The 14,303-nt window shown below is 45.9% G+C and overlaps 1 protein-coding gene across 5 annotated transcripts in view; it reads left to right on the top strand.

Moving 5' to 3' along the window:
* The window catches only part of FANCM (FA complementation group M), a 56,829-nt gene that overhangs the window by 17,376 nt on the left and 25,150 nt on the right, over positions 1-14,303 (top strand). For 4 of the 5 annotated variants that reach the window (XM_086892905.1, XM_086892903.1, XM_086892901.1 and 1 more), the window contains exons 5-10: positions 6,661-6,792; positions 7,635-7,767; positions 7,942-8,070; positions 8,963-9,064; positions 9,996-10,183; positions 11,557-11,763. In XM_086892905.1, the coding sequence (XP_086749031.1) occupies positions 6,661-6,792; positions 7,635-7,767; positions 7,942-8,070; positions 8,963-9,064; positions 9,996-10,183; positions 11,557-11,763 (891 nt within the window). The remainder of the gene's footprint in view (positions 1-6,660; positions 6,793-7,634; positions 7,768-7,941; positions 8,071-8,962; positions 9,065-9,995; positions 10,184-11,556; positions 11,764-14,303) is intronic. The other variant, XM_086892902.1, reaches the window with a different exon arrangement.

The raw sequence follows: 14,303 nt of genomic DNA, 5'->3' as shown, positions 1-14,303 counted from the left end.
AGCAAGGCTGGAGCTGCTGCTCGTTTAAACGTCTGGGTGGGTTCTGATCTCACTGCTCCCTCACAACAGGCAATTTCTGACCACATTTCCCTCTCAGAGCTGCCTGAACCCATCCCTGCCCCAGGTAAATCCCATTCCAGCTCTGGAAATAAAGAATTTTCCACTGAATTTTGGCAGTTGGGTTTTAAGTACCCGGAGAGGGCATCCTGCTTCTTGGAGATTTCTTCCAGGAACTGGCATTCCTCTTTGAGACAATGTCTGGAGGTTCTTTTTCTGCCCATCCTGCATAAATAATTTATGGAAAACAGTCCCAACTCTTTTGCTTACGCATTAATTATGAGAATTAATAGTTGCTTAAATGAAATTATTTCTAAATATTAAGCATCTTTGCTGGAAATGAGAGAAAAGACAAAGAAAAACTGACCAGCAGAAAAAGAGTTTAAAATCACAGCTAAATTTCTCTATTTATGTGAAATGCCACAGAATATTGCCTATGAGAAAGAGGCTGGGAGGAGTTTAAAATCCTGTTTTAAAAATCCATCTGTACAAATGACTCTGTGTGTATTTAATTGGTCTCTTATTCCTGATGAGTTTGGTAATTACTGCATTTGATAAAGTACTGAAAATGTGATGGGCTGTGTCTGGATAGATAACAGAGGGACTAGTCATTACTGCAGGTGAAAAAAGCTGATTTTTTGTTGCATTTGTTGGGTTTTATTCCCCAAACTTGCTAATTTTGTGTATGGGCTCTGCCTAATAAACAGGCACTCTTGAGAAAACACAGTTTTGGTAGTGCTGTGTCCTCGGTGCTTTCCTGGCAGCCTTAAAAATTCAGATCCAAACCATCCTCAGTGGGATGCTCCCTTCTGTCTGACAGTCACTCACTGAGTGGCAGGTTCATGTAGAAAATCCACTTCTTTCTTAACATTTCTCCATAAAAAGTGAAATTCTTCTTGGTGAAATTGGTTGAGAAGTAAAAACTGGAGCTCTTGTTTTATAACCTGTAGGAAAAGAGAAATGCTGTGACAGGAGAAGACTCAGCTGTTAGAAAAAGACAAAGTATTGGATTTTTTTGGATGGATCCCAGCTTCCAGAGAAGAACAGTGGATTTTCAGTGTGTCTCGGGAAGACTGGGAAGGGTGTGAATGGATTAAAATAAACTTAAAACAAAGCTTTAGTGCCAAAATCATTACTGGGCTGATCAGTATTGGGTTTGGAGAGTGACAAGATCAGCTAAAACCCACCCCACCCTGCTGTGTGCCTGCTGCTTCCCTTCCTTTATTGGCCAGCTGAGAAAACATCAGACACAAATTGCACAAAATGCACTTTTCTGCCTGGTTCTGAGTGAGTTTGTCACGACTCTGAAGTTTTACAGGAGAATAACTAAACCTCAGTGCCAGGCAGAGCCCCAGAGGCTCCCCCAGCTGGTTTGCTCCTGGGACTTGCTCCTGGGAGTTTCTTTTGGGAATATTGGCAACTGCATGGACACTCCTCAAGGTATCGCACCTGGGGAAGGCAAAGCTGGCTGGTTCAGTGCTGGAACAAATGGGAACTGCTCTGGCTCGTGCTCTGCCCTTCCCTGGAGCAGTGGGATCTGTGCCCTGGGCTGGGGATGCTGGGGATGGGAGCCCCTCCTGAGCCCCAGAGTCTCCTTTTGGCCTGCGCTGCTCCCTTTGCTCTCTCCAGGATCTGTGTCCATGAGCACGGATCTGGATTTGTCCTGGAGCTGTTGGTTCCTCCCTGCTCTGCTTTGGGGGATCCCTTTAGGACAGAGCAGTGGGTTGGGGTGTGCTGCTGCCTCTCTGGCACTGCCTGGGCTCGTTCCCTCCACGCCAGCTCAGCCCCAGCGCGTTGGGAAGGGATCCCCAGCATCGCCAAGGCCAGCTTGGATGGGGCCACTGGGATGGGTGGGATTTCAGGTCCCTCCAACCCAAACCAGTCTGGGATTGTGTCCTGTGGGAGGGCAGGGCAGGGTGGAGGAAGGTGCAGCTCTCTCTCAGCCCAGTGTGGCTCTGTAAAACCCAGTCAGGGCTGTCAGGGGAGCACTCGGGGAGCTCCCGGGGAGGGGATGCACCTTTGCAGTCCCTGCTTGTGGAGGTCCTGTCTGCTTGGCAGCAGGTTTGTGCCACCCCTCCTTCTCCCCTGGGAAAGAAAAGCCACTCCAACAGTTATTTATGGGTGCTTTTCTTTGCTAAAGAACCCCTGCAAATCTGCACTAAAATAATTAGGTCAGGGCGTTAGTTTAGAGCCTTTGTTTTTTATTGTGCCAACAGAAAACAGATTAGGAGCAGTTTTTAGTGAGGTGTAGCTGGCACAGGAACAGCTCTTTGCCCTGTACACAAGTCCTCAGCTCCTGTCAGAGCTCCAAGAACAGGTTCTAAGCTCATTGTGGGCTCCAAGAACTCGTTGTGGTTTGCTGTGGGAGATACCTGGGAGCACAGAAAGTCTTTGTGCTCTTGGCAGGTTCAGTGCAGGATGGGATAGTTCTGCCAGTTGTCTTTTATCTGCTGCCTGTAAATCTGTCAGCTCCCAACTCCACTTACTGAGCTGGAGAAAGCCACGAGCTCTCCTGAGCAATTAATTGGAATTAACTCTATGGCTGTGTTTGGGTAACACGACACTGGAGTGTTTTGGAAAGGCCGAGGGGACTTTTCCAGAAGTATTATCTTTTTAATTAAAAATGAAGGTATGGAGGGAAGATCAGTGTAATCAGTGAGCAGTGCCTGCTGCTGAGGCTCTCCTAAGTAGGTTGTGTTTACTGTTCCCTGGTAGTTGTGGAGCTCCAGGTGACTCCAGGATCCTGCTGTCTTTCATAACTGCTTGTTTTGCAGAGGGTGATTAAATCAGACAGGGGTGTACACTGAGCAAACAGGGACAATATCTTTTTCTTATATGTTAGAAACTAGGTCAAGGGATGAAACAGAAAAGTACAGGTAATGGGAATTGCTTTTTAGAAAAAAAACAAAAACAACTTTGCAACAATTGTAGGAAAGCATAAATCAGTGCTGAAATATTAGATTTAGTGGTCGTTGCTTTTTAATGAAAATATTAATTTCTTTTCAAGAGGAACAAAAAGCCTGACTTCATTTCCACTGCTTGAGACACAGTTTAAGCTTCACCTGCAGCATTTCGAGTGTGCTCATGTCCAGCTCTTTGGGGTTTGATGGGAGGGCAATGTATCCATTCAAATAAAAAGCACTGAGTCCTTCCTTCATGGTCACTATTTTGGTTTATTTGGTAAATGACTTTTCCTCTAAGCAGGCACAGACCTCTCTGTCTCTGTCCTTTAAAAGGGACTCGTCAGGAACAGCCTGGATTGAAAAACAGAACAGTAACAAACTGTGATAAAACACCAAGTTCTGAGTTTTAAACCCTTAAAATGAAACTGCACTTTTAAATTTGTTCTCACTAATATGAGAAATTAATTCCTTGTGCATTCAGCTTTCCCAGTGGCTTGGTGAATGTTTTATTTTTAAGAAAACAACATTTGAGTTCTTCATGTTTTCTCCCCCTTTTCTCCAGAAATTCCTGGCACTACTGGAGCCTCCAGTTGGTGTTTGCTTGTTGGTGGTGTTAGAGGTGTTAGTGGTTTATTTGGCTTAATTAATCCATGAGCTTTAATTAGATGGAATGCCTGGGTTTGGAGTGTCCAGAGGCTGTGACCCAGCTCCCCTGGGGATGAAGGGACCCGGGCAGGGCTTGGGGAGGTGTTGGAGCCCCATGGGTGTTCTGTGCCCACAGCTGGCCTGACCCAGGGGCACGGGGGGATGGCCCAGGGTGAAGTCCTGGGATGGTTTGGGTTGGAAAAGACCCCAAATCCCCCCCAGTGCCACCCCTGGATGTGCAGGGACAGCTCCCACTGTCCTAGTGTCCAGCCCCAATGTCCAGCCTGGCCTTGGGCACTGCCAGGGATCCAGGGGCAGCCACAGCTGCTCTGGCAATCCCAGCCCAGCCCCTCCCCACCCTGCCAGGGGAGAGGAGCAGCCCAAGATGCACCAGAACACTCAGAATTCTGGCTCCATGGCTGGGATTTCCTTTATCTGCTGTAAGCTGCTTATCCTGCAGCCCCAGTGTGCTTTTGGAGTGAGCTGTGGGCACGGATGGCCAGGGTGGAAATTCCCCAGCACAGCTCCCCCAGCTCAGCTGGGGCTGCCACAGCTTTCCTTAACCCTTCCAAATTTCTCCTGGCATTTCTGATTCTTTGGGGAATTAATGCTGCTGTCATTGATGATGGCAATTATTCCCACTCCATTCCTTAGGATTTTAGATTAGATTTAGGTTGGATATTGGGAATTGGGAATTGCTGTCTGGGCTGGAATTGCCAGAGCAGCTGTGGCTGCCCCTGGATCCCTGGCAGTGCCCAAGGCCAGGCTGGACACTGGGGCTGGACATTGGGACAGTGGGAGCTGTCCCTGGGATGGGTGGGATTTAAGGTCCATTCCACCCCAAACCATTTCATTCTGTCATTCTGTTTTCATTTTAATGCCACACAGGTTCTGCACATAGAGTAAGAAGATAAAAGACCTATAAATAAATTCTATTATGAACTCTAGGAATAATCAAAGCAAGCAGACAGAAGTTAAACTGAGCTGTCCCTGCACTGCCAGAGCATCAGCAGAATGTGCTTGTCAAGGATATTCCAGGATCTGGGAAGCCAGCAGAGGAGCAGTGCCTGGAGTAACAAATGGAATGTTTTTACTCAGGGATAAACACAGGCTGAGTTCTACACGTGCCGTTCTTTACCTGTCAGGACATTTCCTCCCCAGCAGCTCCAGGCCTGCTGGGATCAGTGTTGGAAGCCTGACTTAGGCCTGGCTTTATTGGTTTAGTTGGATGTTTTTCAGTGGGCTGAAGGGACACTAAAGGGATTAAGCATTTGTTACACTATACCCTCTTAGGGCACGGTGTGGAGTGCCTGCAAAACCTGGGAAGAAAGCAATGGGGAACTGTCTGTCAGCTTTGGAGAAAGCTGTTCTTGTGCCCTGGGATGTTTCTGGGGCCCTTGGCCAAGGGGGCCAACAGGCTGTGAGCAGTGTTTGTGGGACAAATCTGATTACTGCAATTATGACAGAGTTAGTGCTCAGGCCAAACTAAGTCTGTGGAAAAATCCTGACCACCTAAGGCTAGGAAACAAAGAGGAAAAACAGGATTAAGATGCATTAGTGCAGGTCATTGTCCTTGCTGCAGCGAGGTGGAAAGCAGGTACATGTGATGTTTAAAAACAAGTTTTGGGGTGGGTTCTGCAGGAAACGGGACACACTGCTGTGATCATGTCTTCCCTTCCCTTCCCTTCCCTTCCCTTCCCTTCCCTTCCCTTCCCTTCCCTTCCCTTCCCTTCCCTTCCCTTCCCTTCCCTTCCCTTCCCTTCCCTTCCCTTCCCTTCCCTGCCCTTCCCTTCCCTTCCCTTCCCTTCCCTTCCCTTCCCTTCCCTTCCCTTCCCTTCCCTTCCCTTCCCTTCCCTTCCCTTCCCTTCCCTTCCCTGCCCTTCCCTTCCCTTCCCTTCCCTTCCCTTCCCTTCCCTTCCCTTCCCTTCCCTTCCCTTCCCTTCCCTTCCCTTCCCTTCCCTTCCCTTCCCTTCCCTTCCCTTCCCTTCCCTTCCCTTCCCTTCCCTTCCCTAACCTTCCCTAACCTTCCCAAACCTTCCCAAACCTTCCTCATATTATTGGCTTTTCACAAACATGATAATGAATGTTATATGTAGAAGATTAGAAAATTTTGTTGTATTAATATAGTTTCCTTTATTTCTGTTCTTGATAAAACTTAGAAATAGTGATATAATATAATATAATATAATATAATATAATATAATATAATATAATATAATATAATATAATATAATATAATATAATATAATATAATATAATATAATATAATATAATATAATATAATACATATATATGTTAGGCTGTAACATGATATTAAAGCACCAACTACTTTTTGTTTATATAACCCAGAGGCTAAAAGAAAAAAATAATAGTCAGAGACCCCCCTGCATCCTAAGATTGTCTTGTGCAGATGGAGACAAGCAGTTCTCCGAGCCCTGCAAAGGAAATATTTATGGAACCTGTTATCAAAGGACATAAAACCCAGTGGGGCCAAGAAGATTGATCTGTTGGGAAGGGGGGAAAGGAAAAACTAAACAAAGAACACAAAAAACTTAAGAAGAATGTCTGAATATGTGTGAGAATTTCTGGATATGGAGCAGGGTTCTGTTTTTAAGGGACAATCCTTTGTCAGTGAGGTGAATGCACAGACACCCAGCCAGATCTGGGTACTTTACTTTATTTTTTATCTCCTAATTGTCTTTTTATTAAACTTTGACATTCTATAAAAATTTATGTGAACCCCATTTTTCACACTGGGGCAGGAGGGTGTGGGAAGGGACCCCCAGGAATCATGGAGTGCCAAGTCCTGACCCTTCACAGGGCACCCCAACAATCCCATCCTGTGCCTGGGAGCCTTGTCCAAGTGCTCTGGCAGGAATTTTGGGAATTCTCCTGCTTCTGGAGAGCACCTGGTACAGTACCAAAGCACTCAGAATTCAAACATACCTGTGTCTCAGATAAAACCAACGAGCTGCCCATGTTCTGTAGGATCTATAACAATAAAATCATTTCAAATCTCATCCACCCCTTCACCTGTGCTGGCTTTTGGCTGCAGGTGCTGGAAGCGTTTGCTGGGCGCCTGATTAAGGTGGGAGTTTTATCCAGGAGGGAGATTCCCAGCCTGACCAAGTACCAGATCATCCTGGCCAGGGATCAGTACAGGAAGAACCCCTCTGCACAGCATGCAGTAAGTTCTTTATTTATTTTGTGCTATTAAAGTAGTGAATAAATAAGAATAATCCATAGTAGTTTTCTGCTTTTTGCCATGGAATAAAATATCATAGAATCACAGCAGGGTTTGGGATGGAAGGGATGTTTAAGATCATTTATGAAATCAATAAAATATTACTAATTTTTCCACACTTCTGGATGCCAGTATAGAAGAGTTAAGAATAAAATATCATAGAATCACAGCAGGGTTTGGGATGGAAGGGATGTTTAAGATCATTTATGAAATCAATAAAATATTACTAATTTTTCCACGTTTCTGGATGCCAGTATGGAAGAGTTAAGGAAAAGATCAAGAAATCCATTTAAGTGAAATTGATGTGAGAACTTACATTGTAATCACTCACAGCCAAGTTTTCATTTTCCCCTCAAAGATATATTCCTGCTCCTGGCTTTTTTTGGTAAATCCTCATGGAATGATCAAATTCTATAAACTTAAAGAAAATTGCCTAAAAAAAGAGCAATGAGAAATCTCCTTCACTGTGAGCAAGGCAACTTTCCTGACTTGATCCATGTGCTGGGAATCCCTGGGTTTCCCAGATGTTGGTGGTTCAGCTGGCAGGGTCTGGGGTAGCTGGGGGAGAGAACAGAGGTATTTTGGAGGTGGAGGAGGATTGCCTTCCCTGAGCATTGTGCAGTCTGTCCCCCGAGGGCTCTGATGGACAAACTGCTCCTGGGCATCGCTTTGGGGTCTGCTCTGCTCCTCAGGTGTCGCTCTGCTTTGGGCAGGAGCTGCAGTGGGATGGATTCCTGCTCCTCAGCCACTTCCTAACTGAGCCAGGGTCTGCTTTTCTCCCCCAGGGAATCCATCAAGGCATCATTGAGGGAGACTTTGCCCTTTGCATCAGCCTGTACCACGGCTACGAGCTGCTGCTGCAGATGGGAATCCGCTCCTTGTTCATCTACCTGTGGGGAATCATGGATGGATCCAAAGGTGAAGTGTCCTCAGGAGCATCCTTCCTTCCAGCTCCAGCCCCTCCCTTCACACACCTCACTCGCTTTGGCACCAAACACCTGACAGAGTCAGGGGCTGCAGATGGATTCCCTGTTCTGTTCCCTGGTGTTGGAAAGCTCATGGAATCCTGAGTTGTTCCAGCTCTCTCCACAGGGTTATCCCGCACCAAGAGTGAGCTGGGGCGCAACGAGGACTTCATCAAGCTCTACCAGCAGCTTCAGGACGTGTTCTCAGACACTGTCGTGGCTCCTGAGAGTGCAGGTGCTGGCAAGAGCACGGCAGGTCAGGATTCCCAGAAAATTCCTCTTTAAAAGCTGTGCTGCACTGGCTGCTGCTCTTTATTCCAGACTGAATTCCCAATATTCTGTCTCCCTCTCGCTCTTCCCTCGTGGTTTTAGCTACTTTCAAGCAAGTTTTTTTATGTTTGAAGTTTTTAATTTGCTCTAAAATGAAGGTTAAGATGCAACTGTTTCAGTGTAAATCTTTTCCAGTGTGACTCTAACAAAAAGAACAGCACTTTTATCAAAAACCAGGTTTAACAGTTGTTTTCTGTCAGCATTTTCTTTTTTTTCTTTTCTTTTCTTTTCTTTTCTTTTCTTTTCTTTTCTTTTCTTTTCTTTTCTTTTCTTTTCTTTTCTTTTCTTTTCTTTTCTTTTCTTTTCTTTTCTTTTCTTTTCTTTTCTTTTCTTTTCTTTTCTTTTCTTTTTTCTTTTTTTTTTATTCTATTTTATTTTTTTAATTATTTTATTTTATTTTATTTTATTTATTATTTTATTTTATTTTATTAATTATTTTATTTTATTTTATTCTATTTTATTCTATTGTATTTTATTTTATTGTATTGTATTTTATTTATTTTATTTTATTGATTTATTATTTTTTTATTTTATTCTATTTTATTTTATTCTATTTTATTCTATTCTATTTTATTGTATTGTATTTTATTTTATTTTATTGTATTGTATTTTATTTATTTTATTTATTTTATTTTATTTTATTTTATTTTATTTTATTTCATTTTATTTTATTTTATTTTATTTTCTGTTTTGTTTAGAGCCAATATCAGGATTTGGGTCTGGCTCAGATTATTACTGTAGGAGGGAATGAAGCTCACTGAACCTTCCTGCTTGTTGCAGGTTTATTTACATCTTTCATTTCTTTATTTCCTTTCCAGCATTGGAAAAGAAAAAGGAATTTGTCTACAGCCATCCAAAATTAAAGAAATTGGAAGAAATTGTAATAGAACACTTTGAATCCTGGAAACAGGGATGTTCTGGTGAGCACCAACAACTCAGAGGAAAACCTGGGAATGGAAACAAGGAATTCCCTCCTGAGTGGTTTCCTCCTTTGTGCTGCTTTATTGCTCTGATTGTTTGTGCATCCTCCCCTCTCAAAGAACTTCACCATAAGATTTCTGTAAGATAAAACTTCTGTAAATTCTCATTATTGATTTGATATAAACTGCTCTGACAGCTGAATAAAACAGGGGTAGGGAACTCATCATTCCTGGGGCTGCCACGTTTCCTGCTGGTCCTGTCCTGGCAGCCTCCCCTCAGGGCCCTGCTGCAGAACACATTTGAGGACCTGAAGGATAAAAGTTCTGATATCCAGCCTGAGGATAAGAGTTCTCAACTCTGAGGCATCAATTTGGGCTTCAAACCCTTCAGTTACATTCACCTGCCTCTCATTCCTTTTCATCTCAATGAAGACATCATTCAGATCTCTTTGGTTTTGGGATGTTCCAGCTTCTTGATTCCAGCCTTTGGAATGATTACATGAGTAATAATAGCATCTTGTTCATTTTTTATCTTGCCTGTTTGGATCTCTGTGCTGTTCTGATAATTTCTGACCTGTCCTTCCCTCTTTCTTTTTGTGGTTTTTTCCTCTCTTGGAACACTTTTTTTCTCTCTTGGAAACACTTCCCATCCAAGCCCAGCTTTTCAAAGTGACTTCAGTGAGGGTGCCTCAGATAAGGAAATTCTCATTCTCACATTCTCCAAAATTAGAGCATGCTTTGATGCAGAGAGGAGTTGTTCAAGGAGGTGCATTTGGAGCATTTTCTGCCCATTTTCCCTTCCCTTTAAGTGAGACCAGAGCTGTGAACGCGTAACTTGTGGGGGGCGAATTTTTATTCACAATCCTTTTCTCGATACTATTACCATTCCTATGAATAATCCCATTAAAAGCTGCCATTTTTTCAAATCCAGCAGGTGAAGACAAGAGTGAAAGCTCTCCTGGGGACACGAGGGTGATGATCTTCTCCTCGTTCCGGGACAGCGTGCAGGAAATCGCGGAGATGCTGGCGCGGCTCAGCCCGGCCGTGCGGGCCATGACCTTCGTGGGACACTCCTCGGGCAAGAGCACCAAGGGCTTCACCCAGAAGGAGCAGCTGGAGGTGAGGAAAGAGGAGCTTTGGGCTAGCAATTAGTGATAACGAGCATTAATTGTGGAAATAACTCCAGGACTATGTGGCTGAGCTTTAAGTGTCGTTAGGAAATCCTTGTGGAGTCCAGAGTGCCCAAAACTATACTCAGGGAAAAAAACAGATCGATAACAAATAGATCAATAATTTATAGATTTAATTAATTGAATTAAATTGATTTAATTTAATTAATACATTGTGTTAACTGCTAAATTTAGATATCAAAAATCTGGGGAAATATGCCAATATTTTATTTTTTCTTCTAGGTAGGAAAGCTAAGATCTAGCATTAAATTCTGATCTAGCAAAACTGAAAAACAGACAACCCCTAAAATATTTACTTGCTAAGTTGGGGGATGAGTTTTATGAGAATGCCATGGTTGGAGACAGAAGAAGGTGTGGGTTTTTTGCCCTTTATCTTAGAGCTAAAGAGTTGAAATGCTGATGTTGGTCACACTGGGGTGTGATGTTTGAGGTAGCAGCTGGGAAATCAAAAAAGACAAAATTTTGTTGTTTTGGAATACAGATCAGTTTTCTTGGCTGTGATGCCTTCCAAGGATCACCTTGGGCAGTGCAAGAGCCCGGCCCTGGCTCCAGCCAAGATGGGTCAGGAGTTGGACACTGGGATCAGTTTTGCTCCATTTCCACCTTGGGTTCATTGTGCAATTGCAGCCTCAGGTGATGAAGGCCCATCCTCCCAGATTCTCTCCTCAATTCCCTGCTGCTTGCACTTGTTGGGGCTGAGGCTGCAGCGCTGCCCTTGCTGCTGGGGCTGGCTCTCGGAGTCTGCAATCCAGAGTGTGTGCCCTTCTTTCTGATCCTTACTTATGAGATCCAGAAAAACACTGAATTTCATAGAATATGGAATTCATGGCCGTGTTTTCATGGTGATACATGAGAACAAATGTTAAAGTCAGATAGGAAAAGCTAAAAGTGTGAGTGTGTAGATTAGAGAGTTTTCTTGAATCCCTGTGTGGAAAAGGTCAGTTTAGAGAACAGAGACAAGGTGGAGGATTTTGGGTGTTGTCTCTTGTCCTTCTTCTTTCTTCTTCATGTTCTTCTCCTGGAGGTTTTTGGGTGACACTGAGTGACTGGACAGAGAATGCCACAGGGCAGCACAGAGGTGATGGGTCATTGGCTCATTAAGAAAAATAATATACGTGTCTGTTGTTAATTGGGTAAAAATTAGGGTAAAAAAAGGATTGTTGTGTGTGCTGAGCTGTGAGGAGACCCTGCTGACACTTTGTGTGCACTTCAGAGTTCTGCACAATGACACACTCTGCAAACAGCAAAGCTCCAACCGAGGGATCCCTGGAGCTGCTCAATCCCTTCCCTCTGTCCCTGCAGGTGGTGAGGCGGTTCCGGGAGGGGGGGTACAACACCCTGGTGTCCACCTGTGTGGGTGAGGAGGGGCTGGACATCGGTGAGGTGGATCTCATCGTGTGCTTCGACGCTCAGCGCAGCCCCGTGCGCCTGGTGCAGCGCATGGGCCGCACCGGCCGCCGGCGCCACGGCCGCATCGTCGTCATCCTGGCCCAGGGCCGCGAGGAGAGGGTGAGTGGGGCACGGCCAGGGAATCAATCAGGGATTGCCTGACCCTCAGGGATCATCCCAACCCTGCCCAGACCCCCACCAATCCCAGCCTGGGCATCCCTGGCAGCGCTGCCCAAACGCTCCTGGAGCTCCGGCAGCCTCGGGGCCGTGCCCATTCCCTGGGGAGCTTTTCCAGAGCTCATTCCACCCTCTGGGGGAAGAACCTTTCCTGATCTCCAACCTGAGCCTGCCCTGGTCCAGCTCCAGCTGCTCCCTGGTCCTGTCCCAGGAGCAGAGACCAGAGCTCTCCCTTGGGAGGAGCTGCAGCCCTCGTGAGTCTCTGCCCAGCCCCGTCCCTCTCTGTTACAGGGAACTCCAGCACAGAGCCCTGGAATGGTTTGGGTTGGATGGGACCTGAAAAATCCTCCAGTGCCACCCCTGCCATGGCAGGGACAGCTCCCACTGTCCCAATGTCCAGCCCCAGTGTCCAGCCTGGCCTTGGGCACTGCCAGGGATCCAGGGACAGCCACAGCTGCTCTGGCAATTCCAGCCCAGCCAGCAATTCCCAATTCCCAATCTCCCATCCATCCCTGCCCTCTGGCACTGGGAGCCATTCCCTGTGTCCTGTCCCTCCATCCCTTGTCCCCAGTCCCTCTCCAGCTCTCCTGGAGCCCCTTCAGGCCCTGCCAGGGGCTCTGAGCTCTCCCTGGATCCTTCTCCTCTCCAGGTGAACATTCCCAGCTCTCCCAGCCTGCCACGTCACCAAATGTCAAACTGCAGCCAGGGATTCCCGGGGTTTTCCAGGGGTGCAGAGGAAGGTGTGGGCAGGGAGGAGCTGGAGGGGGCTCTGGGAGTGCCCGTGGTGCCCCTGGCTCTCCCTGGCGCTGACGGGGCCGGTGACGCCACCGGAGCCCAGAGCTGGCTTTAGCGGCCGCGCTCTTGCGTGTGAGGATGGAGAGATCGGCTTAGGTGCAAATCCACTTTGTGCAGCTTCCTGCAGCCCAGCTCTGGAGCAGAGAGTAATTAATGATCCCTGAGTACAGACTGTCCCTCAGGACAGCTGCTGGAGCCGGGGATGCCACCACAGCTGCAAACCCTGCAGGTCCTGCCAATGGCACAGGATTTGGGCAGGGTGACACGGACACCCCTGCTGCCATCACCACTGAAAGGGTGCAGATGGATAAATCCAACCCAAATCCAAACCCAGGATTTCCCACTCTTGGTGTTACTTCAATCACTGGGATTTGCAGATGGCAGGGATTTAATTCTGAATGGGACTCCAAAGAATCCTCCCTGAGGAGAAGAATGTTTCCCCTTGGAAGGGATGAGAGTTAAAAATGATAAACCTGAGCAGAGCTCATAAATAGATATTTTGTCACGCTGCTTACGGAGGCCGGTTACTATTGAAAGCTCTGCTCTGTAATGGGATATAAAATAGTCCCTTAAATTCCTTGGAGCTTCACTTAAGTAGTTGGATTATTGTGTTGTCCAGATTTTCTCAGATATCTTTGAAGCAGAACCTCCCCCCAGGTAGAACAGTCATTGTATATCATTTTTTTTTTTAAATTTAAGATCAGGAAATAAGTTTAATTGCAAACCAATATTGTCTTGGTGGGTTTGTTTGGTTTTTCTTGAGGGTGTTTTTTGGGGTTTTTATGTTTAGCAGAACTGGGAAGAGACTCAGTGTGGAGGTTCTTCCCCATCACTTAATTTGCAGCTAAATAATTAATGTCCATGTATTAATTTATGGGCATTTCATTGGGTTTTGTGTGGGTTTTTTTTCTTTGTTTTTGTTTTCAGGGCTTTTTTCGTTTTGCCTGGTTTAGTTTTGAGGTTGTTTTTAATCAAATCACTTCAGGTCAATCACAAAGCTTTTGAAGATGTTTTATTGGGGAAAGGGCTCAGTGCAGGTCTGGGATTGTGACATTGGCAGGAATTTCCATGAGCTCAGGGTTTATTCCATGGCTCCCAGGTGTTCCTGGGTCAGCCTTTCCACAGGGCAGCTCCCAAGGGTCCCTGGAATTGCTGGGATGGGGTTTGGGATGTTCCCTGGAGCTGTTGGATGGGGTTTGGGATGTTCCCTGGAATTGCTGGATGGGGTTTGGGATGTTCCCTGGAATTACTGGGATGGGGTTTGGGATGTTCCCTGGAATTGCTGGATGGGGTTTGGGATGTTCCCTGAAACTGCTGGGATGGGGTTTGGGATGTTCCCTGGAATTATTGGGATGGGGTTTGGGATGTTCCCTGGAGCTGTTGGATGGGGTTTGGGATGTTCCCTGAAACTGCTGGGATGGGGTTTGGGATGTTCCCTGGAATTACTGGGATGGGGTTTGGGATGTTCCCTGGAGCTGTTGGATGGGGTTTGGGATGTTCCCTGAAACTGCTGGGATGGGGTTTGGGATGTTCCCTGGAGCTGCTCAGCCCAGGGAAGCAGAGGGGAAGGAAAAGCCACCAAAATGTGCCAACTCTGATGCTGGTGATTGGGTAACACCACGTTTCTCTGCCATAAAAACACCGGGGTTTGACTCTCCTAGGGTTCAAAAGTTAATTCTTGGAATGCC

Source organism: Cyanistes caeruleus, chromosome 6, assembly GCF_971803275.1.
Source record: "Cyanistes caeruleus chromosome 6, bCyaCae1.hap1.1, whole genome shotgun sequence".
Classification (NCBI taxonomy): Eukaryota; Metazoa; Chordata; class Aves; order Passeriformes; family Paridae; genus Cyanistes; species Cyanistes caeruleus.
This window is presented reverse-complemented; position numbering and strand designations above follow the sequence as displayed.